The 20,656-nt window shown below is 33.7% G+C and overlaps 1 protein-coding gene across 1 annotated transcript; it reads right to left on the bottom strand.

Annotated features, from left to right (window-relative positions):
- Window positions 1-13,577: 13,577 nt before the first annotated feature.
- LOC133831246 (uncharacterized) lies at window positions 13,578-17,711 on the bottom strand. The gene is made up of 4 exons (XM_062261483.1): window positions 17,256-17,711; window positions 15,865-16,860; window positions 14,365-14,412; window positions 13,578-14,286 (listed from the first exon to the last, which is right to left on the bottom strand). The coding sequence occupies exons 1-4, from the start codon at window positions 17,457-17,459 to the stop codon at window positions 13,843-13,845; spliced, it is 1,692 nt and encodes a 563-aa protein (XP_062117467.1). The 5' UTR covers window positions 17,460-17,711; the 3' UTR covers window positions 13,578-13,842.
- Window positions 17,712-20,656: the final 2,945 nt, after the last annotated feature.

The raw sequence follows: 20,656 nt of genomic DNA on the forward strand, positions 1-20,656 counted from the left end.
TGAATCATTGACACTTGTTGCATTTCTTGACGTAATCAAACGAATCTGCTTTGATGGTAGGCCAGAAGTATCCTTGGCGTATGATTTTCTTGGATAGGCTATGCCCCCCAGTGTGGTCTCCACAGAATCCTTCATGAATTTCTTCCATGATCTTCTTAGCCTCGGGTGGAGTCACACATCGGAGTAATGGCATAGAGTATCCTCTTCTATATAGTCTTCCCTCCACGATGGTGTACTTGGGGATCTGATACATCAATTTTTGAGCCTTGGTCCATTCTTCTAGGAGAATGTTGGTCTCAAGGTACCTAATTATCGAGGTCATCCAAGTCGGCTTGGATTTTATCATACATACATCTTCCTGTTCAAGCTCAGTTATACTGGGTGTCGATAGATGTTCGATTGGCACGACATTTAGTTCATCGACCTCGGTGGACGTGGCGAGCCTGACTAAGGCGTCTGCATTCAAATTTCGCTCTCGGGGAACCTGTTCTATCGTGTAAAATTCGAATTGCTCGAGGGCTGCCTTTTCTTTTTCTAAATATGCAGCCATTCTCATCCCGTAAGCCTGGTATTCCCCTAAGATTTGGTTGACCACCAACTGGGAGTCACTGTAGCAATGTACCGCCTTTGCCTTGAGTTCCTTGGCTATTCGAAGTCCTGCTAGTAGAGCTTCGTATTCCGCCTCGTTGTTTGATGCTTCGAAGTCAAATCTCAAAGCGGAGTGAAATCGACTTCCTGCTGGGGTGACCAGTATTATTCCTGCCCCTGACCCATTTTCGTTGGAAGACCCATCAACATAAAGTTTCCACAGTTCGCGGACTGGGGTTATAACTTCATCGTTGGTCATTCCAGTGCATTCCACTATGAAGTCTGCCAGGGCCTGTCCTCTTATGTTTGTCCTCGGATGATAGGTGATCTCGAATTGTTCGAGTTCAACGGCCCATTTTAGTAATCAGCCCGAGGCCTCTGGCTTGGACAAGACTTGTCTTAGTGGTTGATCGGTCAGCACATGAATGGGATGCGCCTGAAAATAGGGTCGGAGCTTTCGAGATGAGTGAATTAGGCTGAGAGCCAGCTTCTCCATTAAGGGGTATCTCGATTCTGCCCCCAGTAACCTTTTGCTGACATAGTACACAGGCTTCTGCACCTTCTGTTCTTCTCGGACGAGCACGGCGCTAATGGCATGCTCGGTCGTAGGAAGATATAGGTACAAAATTTCCCTCGTGATGGGTTTCGACAAGATGGGAGGCTCCGCGAGGTGCTTCTTAAGCTCCTAAAAAGCTAACTCGCATTCTTCTATCCACTCGAATTTTTTGCCTCCACTCAAAAGGTTGAAAAATGGAAGACAACAGTCTGTAGATTTCGAGATAAACCTACTTAGTGCCGCCATCCGCCCAGTCAAACTTTGAACATCCTTATGCTTTCGAGGTGAGGGCTTATCAATTAAAGCCTGGATCTTTTCTGGATTAGCTTCTATTCCCCGTGCATTTATAATGAAGCCTAGGAACTTTCCTGACAATACTCCGAAAGAGCACTTCTGGGGGTTGAGTTTCATGTCATACTTCCGTAACACGGCAAAGCACTCTTCAAGGTCGTCCACATGGTTACTGTTATGCTTAGATTTAACCAACATATCATCAACATAAACTTCCATGTTATTACCTATCTGCTCGGAGAACATCATGTTTACGAGCCGTTGGTAAGTGGCTCCAGCATTCTTTAGTCCGAACGGCATGACATTGTAGCAATACAGTCCTTTGTCTGTCACAAAACTTGTATGCTCTTGGTCTAGGGCATGCATGGCGATCTGGTTATATCCAGAATAAGCGTCCATAAATGACATAAGTCCATGCCAAGTTGTGGCATCTACGAGCTGGTCGATTCGAGGTAGGGGAAGCAGTCCTTTGGATAGGCCTTATTGAGGTCTGAGTAATCAATACAGGTCCGCTATGTCCCATTAGGTTTCGGGACTAGCACTGGGTTGGCGACCCAATCGGGGTAGAAGGAATCTCGAATGAATCAATTTGCCTTCAACCTGTCGACCTCTTCTTTTAGGGCCTTCTTCCTGTCGTCATCCAGGAATCTTCGCTTCTGTTGCTTCGGGGGAAAGCTTTTGTCAATATTTAGAGCGTGGCTTACCACATTCTATTTATTCCTACCATATCCAAATGTGACCATGCAAAAATATCCTGGTTCTTTTTCAAAAAGAAAATTAATTTCTATTTTGTTTCTTCTGGAAGGTTTTTTCCTACCTTCACTGTTTTTGGGGGGTCTACTTCTTCAAGCTTGACCTCTTTGAGCTTCTAATGGCTTGAGGTCAGCTCTTTCCTCTATTCTCAGACCAATTTCTTTGTCTATCTTGAAGACTGTTCCGTCCTTGTTTTGAATTATGACAAGTGTCTGTGCGCTTGTCTGTTTCTTTCCTCTAATGGAAATGTTATAGCATTCCCTTCCTACGAGCTGGTCTCCTTTCAGTGTCCCGATGCCACTAGAAGTTGGGAACTTGATGGCCAAATGCCTTACAGACGAAACTGCCCCCAGCCCTACTAGGGCGGGTCTCCCGAGTAGTACGTTGTAGGTCGATAATAGATCTACTACAACGAATTCCATCATCTTTGTTGCCGAGACCGGGTAGTCTCCCAAGGTTATAGGGAGTTCAATAGATCCCATACAGGCAATCCCTTCTCCTGAAAATTCGTACAATGTCGTTGCACAGGCCTTTAGGTTATGAAGCGTGAGTCCCATCTTTTCTTAGGTGGCCTTATAGAGGATATTCACTGAGCTCCCGTTATTAACCAGGACTCGATGAACCCTCTAATTCGCGAGCTAAAGGGTGATGACCAGCGGGTCATTGTAAGGAAACTGCACATGAGATGTGCCGTCCTCAGTAAAAGTTATAGGTTAAGATTCAACCCTCTGGTGTTTCGGAGCCCTGGGTTCGAGTTCGTAAGGGGACCTGTCACCAATTTTTCAGCTCATTCACGTATCTTTTGTGGGCGTTCCTACCCGATCCTGCGAAATGAGTTCCCCCCGAGATGGTTACAACATCTTCTCCATCAATCGGAGGGGGTCTCTCGTCTTCCCTTGCTCGGGAGTTATTGTTTTGGGCAGGCGGTGGTGCAGCTGCCCTCTGACTGGTAGTAGCCTGATTGGGATTTTGGTTTCTTTCATATTGCCTGAAATATCCTTTCGAGATCAATCTCGTCTTTTAGTTGCCTGCATTCGTCGGTTGTATGTTCGATATCTCTATGGAATCTGCAGTAATTGCTAGAATCTCTCTTTGCTTTCTAGTTCCTCATGGGGTCCGGACGCCTGAAAGGGACCTGATTCTCATTAGCCAAGTAGATATTCTCCCGAGACTCATTTAGCTCGGTATACACTTTGTACACGGAGAAATATATTTCCCCTTTCTTCTTCTTTCCCCCTTCCGCCTTGGGATTATTCCCTTCATTCTTCTTTCTTTTAGAAGGGTTATCCACAGGGGGTTTCGAGGTCGTAGGGTCTTCCGAGGTCAAGGCAGAGTTTATGTTTGTTGTTGTAGTTACGGGCTGAGAGGCCATATTCAACACTGACCTCGCCTCTTCTACGTTAACAAACCTCTGAGCTCGTCGATTGAACTCGGTTAAGGACCTCATGGGTTTCCTCTACATATCTTCCCAAAGAGGGCTTCCAGGCATTACCCCAGCTCGGACAGCCATCAGATGACCGCTGTCATCTACGTCACGAGCTCGAGCGACTTCCAAATTGAACCTTGTAAGGTAAATTTTCAATGTTTCATTCGGCTGTTGCCGGACATTGGTCAAGGCAAACGCCTTGGGCCTTATTCCAATCATGGCTCTGAATTGCTTCTTGAAATCTCTAGATAATTGATCCCAAGAAGCAATTGAGTGCCTCTTATATTTTTCGAACAAGTTTTTTGCTGGTCATGTGAGCGAGGCTGGAAACAACATGCATCTAAGCTTGTAGCCCACGTTACTCGCTCTCATGATTGTATTGAACGTACTCAAGTGACTGTATGGATCGGAATTCCCATCAAATGGTGGGACATGAGGAATTCAGAATCCTTGAGGAAACGGGGTGTTGGAAATATGGGGGGCGAAGGGCTCAAGTTCCTCGTCGAACTATTTGTCCCGATCCCGACCTCGTTCATTTTGTAAGAGCCTGAACGCTCTTTCCAGTTGTTCGATCCTTTCTTGGACTGGATCCATGGGGGATTCGACTTGAAACTGGTTATCATTTATCACAATTCCAGCTTCGCGCCTTCGCATAGGATTCTTGTGTCCATTGAGGTGATCCCTCGAGTCTGGGTTTGAGGGGTTATCATTACCCCGATTCTAATTCAGGTGTTCCCGTAAATCTGGGTGATCCCTTCGATTCCCAGTATTTCTCTGTCCCTGGTCATACATGCTAACCGATCTAGTATCTCCTGAGCCTTCACTGATATGGCTCGTCGCGCGGTTATTTCGAGACAGGTTCCTTTCTGGTTGTCTTCTCTCAATAGTGTGAGACCGATACATTTGGCTTCTCGTGGGTTGGGTACCTCTATGCCCCATAGTGGTCTCCCCGTTCCCATGTTTTCGCCCCGCTCGCCTTTCCCTATCACCCTGAGTCGGTTGCGTGTTTCTCTGAGTTGGTGAAGGATACCTTATTGGCGATGGTGGGTGCCTTATGGGTGATGGTGGCTACCATCCATTACGGGGCCTAGAAGGTCCCGAGTTTGTCTGTGCTGGTTCAGGAATGTTCTGCGTGTTACCAAGATTTTGGGTCCGAGCCTCTGTGGGGGATCGGTTATTCCCAGTCTCGGCCGGTATCTCAGCAGTTGAGTTGGCAGGAGCTCTAGCCCGAGTGCTTCTTCGGGGCCTTGAGGGAGCAGGCTGCTCTGCAGGTGGTGGAGGTTGCTCCATTCTTCATGTGGCAGCGTTTTTGCGAGGTCACCCACGGGGCCTGCTTGGTGGAACATGAACATCTCGTGGAGGTGGAGCTTGGGCCTCAGGCGGAGGCGGGGGCTGAGCCGCCTGCGCCTCGGCAGCCAGTCTGGCTAGCTCCTCGTTACGTTTCTTAGCCTCCGCCAACTGCTTTCACAGCTGACGGTTTTCAAGCTCCACAATAGGGACATATCGTTCAGGGTTGTAGTACATGTCCTCGTCGTCCCTGGGGGCCGGTGGTGCTGGTGGTCCTTGAGAGTCAGAGGAACTACTCCTCTCATCAGGGTCCGAATTCATCATAGGCTGCTTCCCAGGGCGCCGAGGGTAGTCAGCTTTTTCTAAGATTTCCTCCTCAAGAATATTAGGATCATTCACGGCCATAGTTGATTCAGGGAGGCTTCTTTGACTGAATAGACTCACGTACGTACTGCTTAATGCTCTCAATGAAAGCATCAAATTGTTGACGCCGTTTTTCGTCAACTTAAATTGTAGAGCAATTAAACAACGTATACTATGAAGCGAATGAATAATGAAGAAAGACAAGAAGGTTTTTTACGTGGTTCAGCGGTTAACTCTGCCCAGTCCACGAGTCTATGTTATTAAGGCTTAAAGATTTTTGGAAACTCTTCAGAGATGAATTACCCAAAAATTATTCTCCAGCCAAAAGAAATCGATCCCTTACAAATGATTATTCCTCCTCTATTTATAGGGGAGGTTACAGAGTTCATTCCCACATATCTCGGGAAGATATTTTGTATATCAATTTAAATAATGACATTAAATACAATATCTCCTACATATATGGAAACGTCCCAAAAGAATCGGGAACGGAGAACAGACTAAATAATATCCCTTAAATATTGGGATTGTACAACAATAAATATGTTCATACATAACGGGCTATCCCAGATGACTCATCGGGTCTTCAAGATCAACGATCGACCCTGTGGCTGTTGAGACTTATGGTATTGCTACGAGCTTGCCACCCTACTTCAGGACATGCTCGGAGTAGATTAACACTATCGAAGCTATCATACTCGAGCCTGCACTTCCCAAGCTCGGACTATTTTATTCGAAGACAATCGATAATGGATGTATCCCAACGTCGTGTCATTTCGAACTCAAAAAGCATCCCAAGGTTACACATCTTCGAGGTCGTTGTTTTACTTCAGAGATCTTACAGCTAGACCATACAATTGTTTTTATACATTTCGAGCTCACACTTGACGAGTTCAGTTTTCGAGGTCATAACCTCTGGTCTCGAAATCTGGTTGTAACAGCACTAGTAACCATTCATTAAATATTAATTACTTTAATATGTTACTGACTATTTTTTCATTATATATGATCTTAATTCTCTCGTACTAATACAAGATCATATTATCATGAATGAATAAAGAATTTTCTTGATATTATTATATAATTAATTCAAACATAATAAAATTGTACTTTTATTTAAACTAATAAAATGTCTTTATATGCTTTTAGGGCATTAATCCTAACAGCCCATTCTCGAGTATGGTAGGTGGGCACGTTTTCCAAAAGTGAAGTTCAAAAGTTTCATTCTCATAGGATTCAAACCAACACTTTTGAGGGGGCAAAATGTTACACCAAAATTTCGAGAATAAATAAACAACCTCTAAATTTAGTCTTGTAAAGTGTAAGCTCGAGATTAATAAGTGTCAACATTATACTTTTTTAATTTGTCATGAAGTTCCAGAGCTACGTCATCAATGCTCGAGCATGAGTAGCAGGCTCGAAGGCAACAAAGGTCTTCCCCAAAAGATGAGTCTGAAAGACCAATCAAACAAGGAGGTAGCAACAACTGGAACGATGAGCTCAAAGCTATATGTGATCTCAAATGTGCGTTGGAGTAGTATACAAACTCGAAGACGCATTAAATTAATGCACAGAGATGCTATTGGGAAATCCCTACAATCAGGGGATTTAGTCCAAACTGTGTAATTAACCCTATTGTTTAGGGATGTTTATTCATAATAAATGCGATGGATTGTGTTAATACTACGAGATTTGTTATCTCGATTTAGACATGATAGGTATCTAATAATATCACAAAGATTAAGGGAAAAATCGTGGAACCAGACCTATAAATAGTTTGGGAATAGTCATTTGTAAACACACGCCATTTTGTACTGAGAAATACTCTATGAAATTGCTCTTCCTTGAAGTTTTCACACATATTTCAATAAAAGTGACTAGTGAACGTAGATAGATTTAAACTGCTGAATCACGTTAAAATCTTTGTTTTTCTTTTCTTACAAAATCATTATTAATTGCTCTTATTTTTAGTTGACGAAAAACGTCGTCAACATAAATAAATTGTAGTGTGAAATTGAAATATTATATCAATTTACCAACATAATATTCTTTTTTTTTCTTCAAAAAGAATTTAAATACTAAAGACACGCTACAACACTTTTGACATTTAATAACAATCATAAATAATATGTTTAAAAAAATGTTACATATTTATCACACAAAAATAAATTAATAAGCAAACATATATGTTAAATCCAAAACTTAACTTAAAAATGTTGTTGGCAAAAATTATTATTTCTTCAAATTCATATATTGATTTTATAAAAAAAAAAAAAAAAGTAAATTACATATTATATGAGTTTTTAATAAAGTTTGCAAAAATGTGACTTTTTTTTCAAAAAAAAAATTATTTTATTGCTTTTTTATTTTTAAGAATTTTCACTTTTATGTGTTTAGTTTCCATATTTTGTATAAAAGTTTGTTTATGTCATAATTTTACTCTTACTCAAGTTTCTCATATTTAGTTAGTTAGTAATTTTGTTTCCCATACTTTGTTTTTTTCTTTAATAAATTTTCTTATACAAATTAGTAAAAGTATAATCCTCATATTTTTGCACAATAACGAAATAAAAGTCGTATTTATGAAAAAAAAAAAAAAAAAAAAAGATAATTAAGTTTTAGAAAACTCTAGAATCCTTAATAATTATTAAGGTATTTATTTCTTATTAATATAAATATATCTCTTCTATATAATAAGTGTGTAGATAACGGAAATTCTTGGTTTTAACGATTTTGTTTTTTTAACTTTAACGGAATATTCTAAATATTTAACGGAGTATACCTTTGAAACTAACTTAAAAATAGATATTTATCAATTATATTAATATAAATTTAAATATTATAAAATATCATTATTATAATAATATTTAAAACAAGACTACATATATAATAATTATATTAATATAAATTCAAATTCAAAGGTTATAAAATATTATTATTAATAATATATAATACAATAATAGAAATTTAATAACTATATTAATATAAATTTAAATGTTATAAAATATCATTATGATAATAATATATAATCCTATTTTTTTACTAATTATATTAATATGAATTCAAATATTATAAAATATTAATATATACAAGGATAAATATTTAATACTTATACCAATATAAATTTAAATATTATAAAATATTATAATAATAATAATATAATATAATACATAATTTTAATTTTTATTAAAAAAAAATTATCAAGCAAGACTAGACATTTAATAACTATATTAATATAAATTTAAATGTTATAAAATATTATTATAATAATAATATATAATCCTATTTTTTTCCTAATTATATTAATATAAATTCAAATATTACAAAATATTATTATTATATTAATATTTAATACAAAACTAAATATTTTAATACTTATATTAATATAAATTCAAATATTATAAAATATCATTATAATAATATATAATATATAATCTTAATTTTTATTAAAAAAATTATCATTTATGTTTAAAAAGATTATCATATTATAAATATAATTAAAAAAATCATAAATAGTATTTTGTTTTATTTTTTATTTAATATTACTTATTTATTTGAAATATTTATATATCAATCATATAAATTTAATAAATTAGATAAATAAAACTAAATAAACGTATGAATCTAATATATATATATATATATATTTATAATTAGATAACACACTCAATAAAATCGAGTCCAACTTAAATACTAAATTCCCGCCCCATGTCTCGTACTACTTAAAGCGGAGAAATAAAACCATCCCATTAGGATCAGATTACACCATCCCATGTAGTGAAATAAACATCCTAGAAGTACGTAGTTAGATTAGAACTTTATGGTGCTATATGGTAACATTTAAAAAAATAATTTTTATTTAATTAATTAAAATTTTGACAATTAAACATAAAATAGTATTTGGTAATTTTATTTTTATTTATTATTTTTAAAAATTTTAACTAAAATTTATTAAATTTTGAAAATAGAATTTTTTTTTACTTTCAAAATTTTTTTAAACAATTTTTGACTTTTCGTTTTTTTTTTCCCTTCTTTTCTTCAAATCAATACATCATTTTGTAATGTTAAACAAAAAATAAAAATAAAAATTATCAAGCACATTTCTTATTTTTTGTTTTTTTTAAAAAAAAATAGTTACCAAACATACTTTTATTTTTTAAAAATAAAGAAACAAAAACAAAAATAATATTTTTATTTTTATATTTAAAAAATTCAAAAACAAAAATTTTACCACACAGAAACTTATAGAATTCATTCTACTAGTAAGTCTCAATTCAAAGGATTATTATTTCGAGGAGTTATATTTATACCTCCAATTTTGATAAAGGTATTCCTTTTTTAAAAAAGAAATGATAATAATTACAAATATTCTTGTGTAAAATGACTAAAATATACCTTTTTAAATCTTATTCATTTATAAAATTTAGATATTACTAATTACACCCCATTACCCAAACTCTAATATAATTATGAATTTAAAAAAACTCTTTACAATTAAGCATATTTAAACACTATAAATTATTTATGTTGAAGGATTGAGAATTGAGGCCATATTTAATTGTTAGTTATTAGTTTTTGGATAACTTGAAAAATACTCAGTTTTAGAATTAGTTAACTAAAAATAGCTACTAATAACATTTAGTTGAATATTACCCACTTTTTTAAGCACATTTCTCATATTACCCTTAAAACACTACTAGAAGTCAAATGTAAAAATCTCAATCTTTGCCTCTGTCGTGTCATTTACTTCCCTCTTTAAATAATATTCCACTGTCAGCTCCACTGGACCACCACTCCTCCGCCTTTGTTATCAACACTGCGCCTCCCCACGGCATCACCACCATCGTTCCTTTCTGCCACTGCCACCATTATCATGGTGAGTTTATCTTCATTTTGAAACAAAATGCATTTTTTTCCTACTTCCCAATCTTTTTTTCAAGTATATATATTTGTTAGGATCATATATATATATATATAAATGAATATAACAATTTATATGTTCTTGATGTATGAATTTTAACGTAGAAGAGATTAGAGTTATGTGAAAAAGATAATCATGTATTTTGGATATAATGGGTAGAGTCATTAATATTTTTGGTATTAATTTAAGAATTTTAAAATGAGGGTAAAAATTAAAGAAGTTAACTTAAATTTGGTACTAGGTGTAATTTTCACTAGTTTTTGTGATATCTTTTTTTTTAGGTAAAAACAAGAATTTGTGGCCGCACTTTCATTTTGCATATTTAGTTGGGATGCTTTGTAAATTGTATGGCTGGTAAACATACAATAAGTATGAGACTGTTAAAGGCCCGTAAGAGATTGGAGAAATTTACATCCTGTACCATTTTTATCAAATTATTTACAAAAATAATGTATACAAATATATTTTCAATTATACCATTTTTCTTATATAGTATATAACTTAAATTTGTCTTATATTCTCTCTCTCTATATATATATATATACAAATACACGGTACACAATGTTTAAGTGTGGTTTTAATTTTTATTATTTTTTTGTTTTCAATGTTTCTTTATTTATCTCTCTTCTCCTAAATTTCAAAAACAATGCTCGGTCACACCGCTAGTCGGTTGGGCTCAAGAGTGGTACCATCGCGACCTACTCTTCAATGTGATCATTTTAATATGTGGGAAACATATATTTTTTCGCCATCGCTGAAGAAGATGACCAGAATAAAAGACAACATTTTAATTTCTTTTTAGTTAATAAGTTTTTTTTTATATTCTATTGACTAAAAAATAACTAAATTTTAAGCTTAAACAAAGTTTAATATACTATAATTTGTATTCTTATTTTACATTCAAAAGATACCATATGGTATTCTAAATAACTTTAAAGTTATTTAAAAACATTTCAAGTAACTTTTTTAAAATAAATTCTTTAGAATATTATTTGATAACTTTTAAATAGAATATAAGATGACTATTTTTGGTAACTTACTAAATTTGTTGGTTACTTTAAATTTGTGGCATACTAAAATTTTTAGTCATATATCAAAAGGTAACCAATTGGTATCTTAAATGATTTATAAAAGTGAAAATTACATCTAGTATTGATTTTTTTTTTTCATTTTATTTACACCTTTACCATCGCAACCTACTCTTGAAGGTGATCATTTTGGTATATGACAAGTATGAGTTTCTTGACGTCGCTGGAGAAGATGGTGGAGATGGGGTAGATTTTGTGTTGTGTTTGAAAAATAACGTTTAAGTTTCTTTTTAGCTTTTTATTAAAAAAATGGAAAAGTTTCTTAAAAATTAGAATAAGTAATTTATGTGTTGTATTTAAAAAGTAACTATGTAGTTGATTTTTACTTTGATCAATGAAAACTTAATAATAAAATACCGAAATGTATATTTATTATTATAATTTAAAAGTAACTTTTAAGTTTATTTTTTGTTTGATTAATAAAAAAATACTATTACTCATATATAAATTACATTAGCGACTAAAAAGTGAATTAAAACTTTTTATTAAAAAAATTATTGTATAATATACTAAAAGTAACTTTTAATAATAAGCTATATAGTAATTTGTTATATTTTATTGTAACTCATAGTTTTTAAAAAATGACTAATCGATAACGTAAAAGTGTCTTAAGTAATAAGACACCATAATATAACTTCAAAATGACTAATCAGTGTCTTAAGATAAAAAAATTTCAAAAAATAAGTATTGGAGATAACAAAAAAATATATAAAATAATATGCTATAAAAATAAAATAAAAATTCATGAAAAAAGTAACTAATTGGTAACTTATTAATATTTTTAATAACAAAAATGTTACTTTTTTAAACCCAGAAAAAATGGGAAAACTGGAATTTCAGGAAAGTTTCAAATTTATGTATATTACTTTTTAAAATTCAGTATTTTTGATAACGTGGCAAGATATTTTTGTAAATAAAATTTTGTAGGTAATTTTTGTAATTATTTAAATTATAAGTATATAATTGTAAAGATCTGAAGAGAAAGACCTAGTCGAGGTTGGGTATACATTAGTCTTGCTATTTGGGAAAGCATATTACTTGAATGAGAATTTACTTATTTGATTTATTGTGTTTTACCAAAGTATAGATTTGGTACTCTCTATTACAAATAATACCAATGCAATATCTTGAATTTGTAAAATTTGAATAAAATGATACCAGTGTGCTCAAATTTGGCCACAAATGATAGAACTAAATGAGTATATTTTCATGGATAATAAAGTACCACTTTATACCAATGACTACTATCGAGAACACATGGTACTATTTTATACTAATTTTCAAATTATAAAATACTTGATGATCATTAGCAAGAATAAAAAGTAGCAAAGCTATATTTTGTTAAAACATAGGTATAACCCCACTTGAATTTGTTATTTGTAGTGAATAATACTATGAACAGCGATTTGGAACTTTTGCTGTTCTGATGCTTTGGGAGTGTTGATTTGTGTTTCATCTTACAGCCAGTGTGACAAATAAGTCGCCAAAGTCTTTTTGCTTGCTTTTCATTAATAAAGAAAAATGTCTAATATTGTGATTCTAGCTTCTTACGGTATTGATTTCATCTATACTTCATTGGTGTTTGTTAATATATAGTCAATACTGACAAGGATGATTTTGCTTTTCAGTTTATGTAGTCTTTTTAATATGACATGCAAAAGGATTGGGGAGAACGACATAAGGATTGGGGAGAACGACATAGAGGAGAAAATGATAGAAGTGAAAATGTGACAGAGGAGAAAATGTGAAATTTGGGGTGTACAGTTCCACAAATAATACTCAATTTGGAAAATTGAGATGGGTGTATTTAAAAAAAAAACAACTTAATATAGGGGCGTAGTTATATATTTTTGGTGTGTACATATAACCCCTCCCTTATTCCTGGATTGTTACAATTTAGTAGGAAAATTATCTAACACAGAATTTAAAGGGCATGCATGCCAAACTAACTAGCTAACTTGACCAAAAAAAACGGCCATTCCCGTAAGAAAAACTAGGAAGAAACAACATTCCAACTTTAATTAATTTTTTTTCACTCTTTAAAATTTATTTCATTCTATTCCTATTCTCAATCATTCTCCTTCCCCTATTTTTCATTACTCCTACCTAAACATCTTAGCATTCAGTTTGACCAAAATGTGTTTGTTTTTTTATTTTAATTACAGACAGCACATGAAATAAAAATCAAAATAATGAAATTCTTAAGGGGTAAAAAGGATAGGAAAAATTGTTAAAATAAACAAATGACCATATACTAGAACTAGAGTACATGAATCAATTAAATATGAGTGTTAAGAAGTTGGATTGTAGCAAAGCTCACATTTCATTGTTATTTGCATACAGTAGGTGTACAGTATAAGCTTTAATTGTACCAAGAGAATTCTCTCACAATCAGAGAGAATAAAACTTGTTATAGCAATTTCCTCAGTTCAATTTAGCACCAGTATATACGCAACTCCCAAAATCAACCCACCTAAGGATATCATGTTCTTCCGGACACAAGCAGCTAATTTGGACAGCTATATGAAGAGATAAGCAAGATCAATTCATATACAAGTAAGCTGGCGTTTTACCTATAAGAACTACTTGTAGCCGCAGGCATGGAGGGTTTAGCACAAGAAGAGATGTCCTTCACTGGTTTAGAATCCGAATTAATGGCAATATTGCCCATTCCAACCTCCATTGCCTCTCTTTCATCATTTTCCCTCTTCTTATCATCGATGATGACACTATCTGCAGCTTGATTTCCCGCAGAGATGATAGATGGTTCCAAGAGACGAGGGCCTGCATTGATCCATGGATGGAGAAGACATTGAGCCGCGGTTGGTCGCTTCTGAGGAACAAAATCAAGGATGGGAACAAGGAATTCTGTCATGTCATTTGCATCTTGCTCGCTGAACTCGTACTTCTCTGTAAGAACCTTGTTCAGGGGCCAAAAGCGCAAACGACGGATGTGCCGCAAATCACCGTATCTGTTAAAGTAATCACGAGAGTAACGACCTCCTAAAGCAATCTGAGAAAAGTTGCCATCATTTTCAAGTTAGAAGAAGTTCCCTGAAACATTAATTAGAGGGAGTGATAACTATCTCACCTTCCGGGGCATCATTCCAAGAAGTTCCATCATCAGTGCCAAGTGGTCCTGAAACAGAATAACATAATAACATAATACATATTTTTGGATCAGCTGGACACGCATCTCCATAAAATGAATAAACTACACAAATCCTAAACAAACTAGCAAGCTTCATGATTCAAGAAAGGCCAATAACCCATAGCGCTTGAAATAAGAAATGAAAACCATGAAAGTAAGCAAAATACTGGTTATGTAACTAATAAAATTTGTTTAAAATCAGTCCATAAAAAAGTTTAAAATCAGTCCATAAAATCATATTCTGCTGTTTCAAGCAAATCATTTTTATGCTTAAATTTAGTAACTTGTTCATTTCTACAAGAAATCCAGAATGATTATCTTTATGAGATCCCCAAGTCACATGGCTTTTGGTGTTTGCTCTTAAGTTTTCATGATTTGGCAATTTGGTCCCCGAGTTATCTGAGTTTTAAACACCATAGCAATGAACTCAAATACCATATCAAATAACGAAAAAAAGTTATCTTTAACTTCACCTAAACATTAAAAAATAATATTAAAAATTTCTAAAGTAATCTATTTTATAAATTCAACACACGCACACACACATGGTTGCCTCAGCTCATGAACTGTGTGAGTTTAAATAATTTACTTCTGATATAATTAATTTAAGTGAAATTATATGTAATTTATTTGTTTTTTATAATCATTTAACTTAAGAAGTTCTGATTTACCCCAAAAAAAAAATAATAAATAAAATCATAGTCTAATATAAATTTATGTTCTTCTCCCAAAAAAAATACTTATATAATTATATATTTATACTATGTTGACCCTTAAAAAACATTAGCATGTCACCTACACATGCTCAATTTCATATAGCATTTGACAGATTTGATTTGATTTCCACTGTTTTCAAAATATAGGGACTTAAATTGCCAAAAACAATTCTCAAGTCCAAATTGTCGGTCCACAAAAAACTGAAGGGAACGCTAAGAACCTTTAGAATTAACATGTTTATGAATAAGACATTCATACTCTGCAAGTTGAGATGGTGTTTGAAAATAGAGCCTTATAAAACAGTTCTTTGATACAACCAAGAAGAATATTTACAATTGCCAGGAAATTAAACTTCTTTGAACTATTTAACAGAAACCTGATGCAGTAATCATTCTTAACCTTTTCGGTTCCTACCTATGGGTGCTTATTTAAGAAAAGTTCAAAAAGAAAAAAGAAAGACCATTTATAGAACATGGTGATTCAGAAGGAATCTTTTCACTTTTTGGGGTTGAACAAAAGGGATCAAATATGCATCCAACACATAGTCAATGTGGCAATCAAATTGGTAGGATCTACTCTGTTTTATTCAATGAATTCAAAACACTATGAACTTATCCATGCTCAATGGATCTAAAATAATGAGTCATTTTAAATTGAGAAAGCAGAGCAGAAAACAAAGCAATTACACAATCATAGATTATAAGTTATGGAAACCGTCCATACCTCATCTCTATCAAAGTTTTCTCCACTGTGAGGATCAAAGAGCACATCACCAGTTGCAAGTTCAAAACAAATGCATGCAAAAGACCAAAGATCCGCTGAAGTAGAGTATTTAGATCCTAAGATCACCTCCGGGCACCTATACTGTCGTGTTTGAATATCATTCGTGAACTGTTTATAAGTCCAACAAGCATTCCCAAAGTCAACCAATTTGCACTTTAGGTCAGCTGAAGCCAAAAGCTTTTTTCTTGTGGAGCGATTTCCTCTCCTTTTGCCCTGATTTTCTGAACCTGAGCCTGAGCCCTTTGTCCCATCAGCATCTGATGATCTATTATTCACGTTAACAGAACTAGTAGGATGGTCTTCCACTGAATCCACATTTAACTTTGCATCGGTAGATGGCTCTCCTGCATCAGATGTTACCGGGACACTATCAGCTTCCCCTAATACTTCTTTGTCTGCACAACCCTTAGCTGCTTGCTGAGCTTTTCTTCTAATATTACTCTTGTGATTCCTAGTCAAGTCCCCATTTGATGTCTTTGAATCTTTTCCAACCCCAGATTCCATTGCAATCATACTATCTATACTATTCAGTAGAACAGGAATATTACCTGATTTTCTAGGATCCTTAGATGGGTCTATCGTTGACAACAACAATATATTTTCTGGTTTCAAATCGGTATGTATAATAGAAAGCTGTCTGTGCAAGTAATCCAATCCCACCAGAACATGAAAACATATCTCCTTAACCATATGTAAAGGCAATCCACTGTAATCTGAGTACTTAATAAGTGTCAACAAGTTATCACCCAAGTACTCGAAGACCATACAAACATGCTGTCCATTTGGACCTGAATGCTTAAAATGGTCCAAAAGCTTCACCACACATTTTTTGTCCTCTGGGTCTCCTTCTGCAATTTGTTTCAAGATGCTTATCTCATCCATCGCAGCCTCGGTGTAATGAGCAGCACTCTTTTGCACTTTCAAAGCTACATATCTCTAGTGTTCATGCAATATGAAACAAAAGATCGAAGAACCCATTTCACTAATCCTTCGTTTAGTTTTAAAAAACAAAAGGGTACAACTAAAAAAAGGACAATAATCGTATCATATTGATGATTCTATTCCATTGGATTCCAAAAGAATATAAAATGCATCCAAAGGTTTCATTCTACCATACGTTTACATATTCCTTAAGCTGCAAATAAATAAATTTAATAGCTTTCCCAACCATTTTTTTCTAGGCAACCAATTATACCACTAACTAAGCATATTAACTCCATAGTTTATAACAATGCCTTTTTTCTTTCTTTTTTTTTTTTGCAAAAATCGAATAAACAAACAAATCAATACAAAAACATAGAAGAATAGAAAGAGAGAGGAAAGAGTAGTACAGATTGTTGAGTATCCCAGGCGAGCCAAACGGTAGAGAAATGGCCCCAACCGAGCTTGCTCTGAACGACATATCGACCGCTCTTAAAGGCGTCTCCGACTCGAACAGCGTGGTAGCCACCGCGCCGATAATCCTCGGTCCCCTCGTCATCTGATGTGTAATCGCTGCTCTCCGTTCGATCATTCTCATCTCGCTTCCCCTCCATCTTCCCCAAATTCTAGGGTTTTGGACCTTTGATTTTGTGGTTATGGAAAAACAGAATAAAATTAAAATAATTTTTAAAAATAAATAAAGGGTGGGTCTGGAATGGATCAATCTGAGGAAAGATGAGTAAAGAAAGAAGTTTCTTCTTCTTCTTCTCCTTCTTCTTAAATTTCGCAGCTTTTTTGTCTATCAAGGGAGGAGTTATCAGGTACAATTGGAGCAGCGTGAAACTGTTTTGGGTTGGATTGGCTCAAATGGTCGAGTGAAGTGTCCTTCTCATCTTCATATCATTTTCTCTTTATTTTTTTTATTTTGCTAGAATTGATTAATAATTATTTCTTTTTTGCCCCACTACTCTTTTTTCTTTTTCTCTTTATAAAAATACTTTTCCACTTATGAATTTTTTTTATGGGTTATTGGTTTTATTGTTTTATATTACATGTTTTAGTTAAATATTAGTTTTGATCATATATATATATATATATAATTATTCAAACGGAATAAAAATAATCATTGAGATCTAGTCAAATAGAAATTATCTAAAAGTTAACTTATTGTCATATTATTAAATAATTAAATTAAATAAATTTAATTCGTAACTAGTACCAAACATCATTATAATAAAAATATTTTTATATTATTAATTGGTTTGTAATGTGAGGTATTTTGGGTACTAGATAAATCATGTTTGATTAAATTTTGACAGTTACATCAATTCCTTTTGTTACATCTTAATGCCTATAAAGTCAATTTTGAATTTTTTTTAATATGGATCAAAATTAACATTTAGTTAGAACAAAAAGTATAAAACGATATACATTAAATTATTTTCTTTATTAATAATTAAATGTGCATCAACTAATGTGTTTGGCAATAATTTTTGGATATTAAATAATAGGAACATAATTCAACTACCATTTAATATGAAATAAAGTTTTTTTTTTAATTGACAAAATAAATGCGAAGGCACTATATTATATTATATGTTTTAACGACAATATTTCTTGTCTAGGAGTATTAATTTGGCACGGCTCAAATAATTAGAAGACATGAGTATTTAAACTTTATTTGGAAAGAGATTAATATTTATTATAAAATAATGCTAAGAAAGACAAATGAGTTGGCAGGATATTAGATTTATCATTTTAAATGAAAAAATATTAAGTCACTTTTTAAGATCAACCATGGTTTAAAATTGTACAAAAGTCGTTGAGACTTAAATTGTGTTTTTAGAGTTGTCGTACACAATCTTTTTAGTGACACCAATAACTTTGTTTAGAAAAACATTTTATGTAAAAAAAGAAATATAATTTAGAATATATATTTTTTAAAATGGTAGTAAAAAAATTTAGAAGACGAAAATTATTCTAAATTAAAAATAAAAAGTTAGAATTTTGACGATAACATTTTATATTATTAGAAAAATAGTTTTGTAACTACTTTTGTCAAAATCTTCCACATGAATTTTATGTGCTTGTGAACTTCAGATTACTAGACTGTTGATATTGATCACTATTAGTTTACGCATTCCATTGGATTAACCAATGATATAAATGTGTTCTTCTATGGAATGAGTGGAAAGAATATAAGGAGTATGTATGCAAACGATACTCCGATGCTTAAGTCAGCACAATATTCCTTCTCTTAATCCTCAATCTTAACAAATTTTTACTAGTTTAAAGTCCAGTAGTCCCAAATATGGTCCCCCGTCTTCTATTTATAGAAAAATAATAAAGAGTAAGGTTAGGAGTACTTGTCATGATTGGTCCACGTGTTCAATTTCACTTACTCTTTTTTCATTTCTTGTTCTTCTCCATTCTTTGAGCTCAAGTACTCACCAATTTTTCGTTCATATGAGTTCAAAGCTTATCTCTGTGATTCTGTGCGTAGGCTCATAACTCAACAATCTACTCAATCACTTGAGTTGAGAGCTCGTCAATCTATTCAATAATTTGAGCTCATTGATCTATTCAATCATTTGAGCTCAGAGCTCATCAATATGTTTAACTATTTGAGCTCAGAGCTCATCAATCTTTTCAATCATTTGAGCTCATAGCTCATCAATGTGTTCAATCATTTGAGCTCAGAGCTCATCGATCTATTCAATCATTTGAGCTCAGAGCTCATCGATCGATTAAATCATCTGAGCTCAAAGTCCATCAATCTATTCAATCATTTGAGCTCAGAGCTCATTCGTCAAACATACTTTGCCGAGTTCATATTACATTTGTGTAAGACAGTCATTTTGTGCTCAGACATTTTAAACCTTTCTTTTCATTTCTAATAGAGTCTTCACTTTTCCCATCTTTCAATTAAAGGATTATGCCATTTCAACTAGCTCAAAATTATTCTCATACAATTGCCCCTTTCCTTTTTACATTTAAGATATTCGATAATGGATAAAGGCAATTCTTATTTTTAATAGTTATACATATCTTCCATGCTTAGCTTTTTATACATATGTGTAGATTTTTTGTCAAACATTTATTACCAGACCCATCTTTCAAATTTCCAGTCTATCACACGGGAAAAGTTTCATTCTCCTATAACTGCCACGTCTTTTAATCTTCCTTCTTTCTTCTCGAATTCCTCATTTTCCCCAAATCTTCATTTCCTGATTATCACCCAACTTTCTTTCTTTCATCTCTCCCAAAATTAATTATGGATTTTATGCTTCCATCTTTCTTCTGCTCCGAATCTTCTTTCCTCCCAGCAATTGCTCAATCATGGCTTCCAAACGTTCCAACTAAACTTCTTCTAAAGCTTCGTCTTCGGCCATCAACCCTGTTAAAAGCCCCAAATCTCTCAAAGAGAAATATGATGAAGTGTGTGTTGAATTAGAGCGCAAATGCACCCTCCCTTTCAACATCAAAAGTCGTCGATTAACTGAAGAAGAGCTCAAGAAATGGCATTTCGAAGATATTTGTGCCCCTGATGAAATCGTCATTGGTCCCAAGTACCTAGAATTGATCCAATTTCGGATTCCTCCCCTCTTGATTCATCTATTAGTGATTACCAAAATCCATTTGATGTAACTCGTGTCGAACACTATTAAATCGGTATGTGATGTTGCTATGATCGGTCCTGTTTACAAAACACCAGTCACTATTCATAATATCTTTTCCTGCTTTCCCCGTACTGTGCATCCTCGGAGTCAAGATGATCGTCAATACAACACTTATTACCTTTCTCCTCGTA

The sequence above is a fragment of the Humulus lupulus genome, chromosome 4, assembly GCF_963169125.1.
Source record: "Humulus lupulus chromosome 4, drHumLupu1.1, whole genome shotgun sequence".
Taxonomy (NCBI): domain Eukaryota; kingdom Viridiplantae; phylum Streptophyta; class Magnoliopsida; order Rosales; family Cannabaceae; genus Humulus; species Humulus lupulus.

What these genes read in the sequence shown, in the direction of transcription:
- LOC133831246 (XM_062261483.1), bottom strand. Translation starts at nt 17,459, where the DNA reads ATGGAGGGGAAGCGAGATGAGAATGATCGAACGGAGAGCAGCGATTAC. An exon ending in CCTGGGATACTCAACAATCT is followed by an intron (nt 16,861 to 17,255) that starts GTACTACTCTTT and finishes CATGAACACTAG; the next exon opens with AGATATGTAGCTTTGAAAGT. An exon ending in AAAACTTTGATAGAGATGAG is followed by an intron (nt 14,413 to 15,864) that starts GTATGGACGGTT and finishes ATTCTGTTTCAG; the next exon opens with GACCACTTGGCACTGATGAT.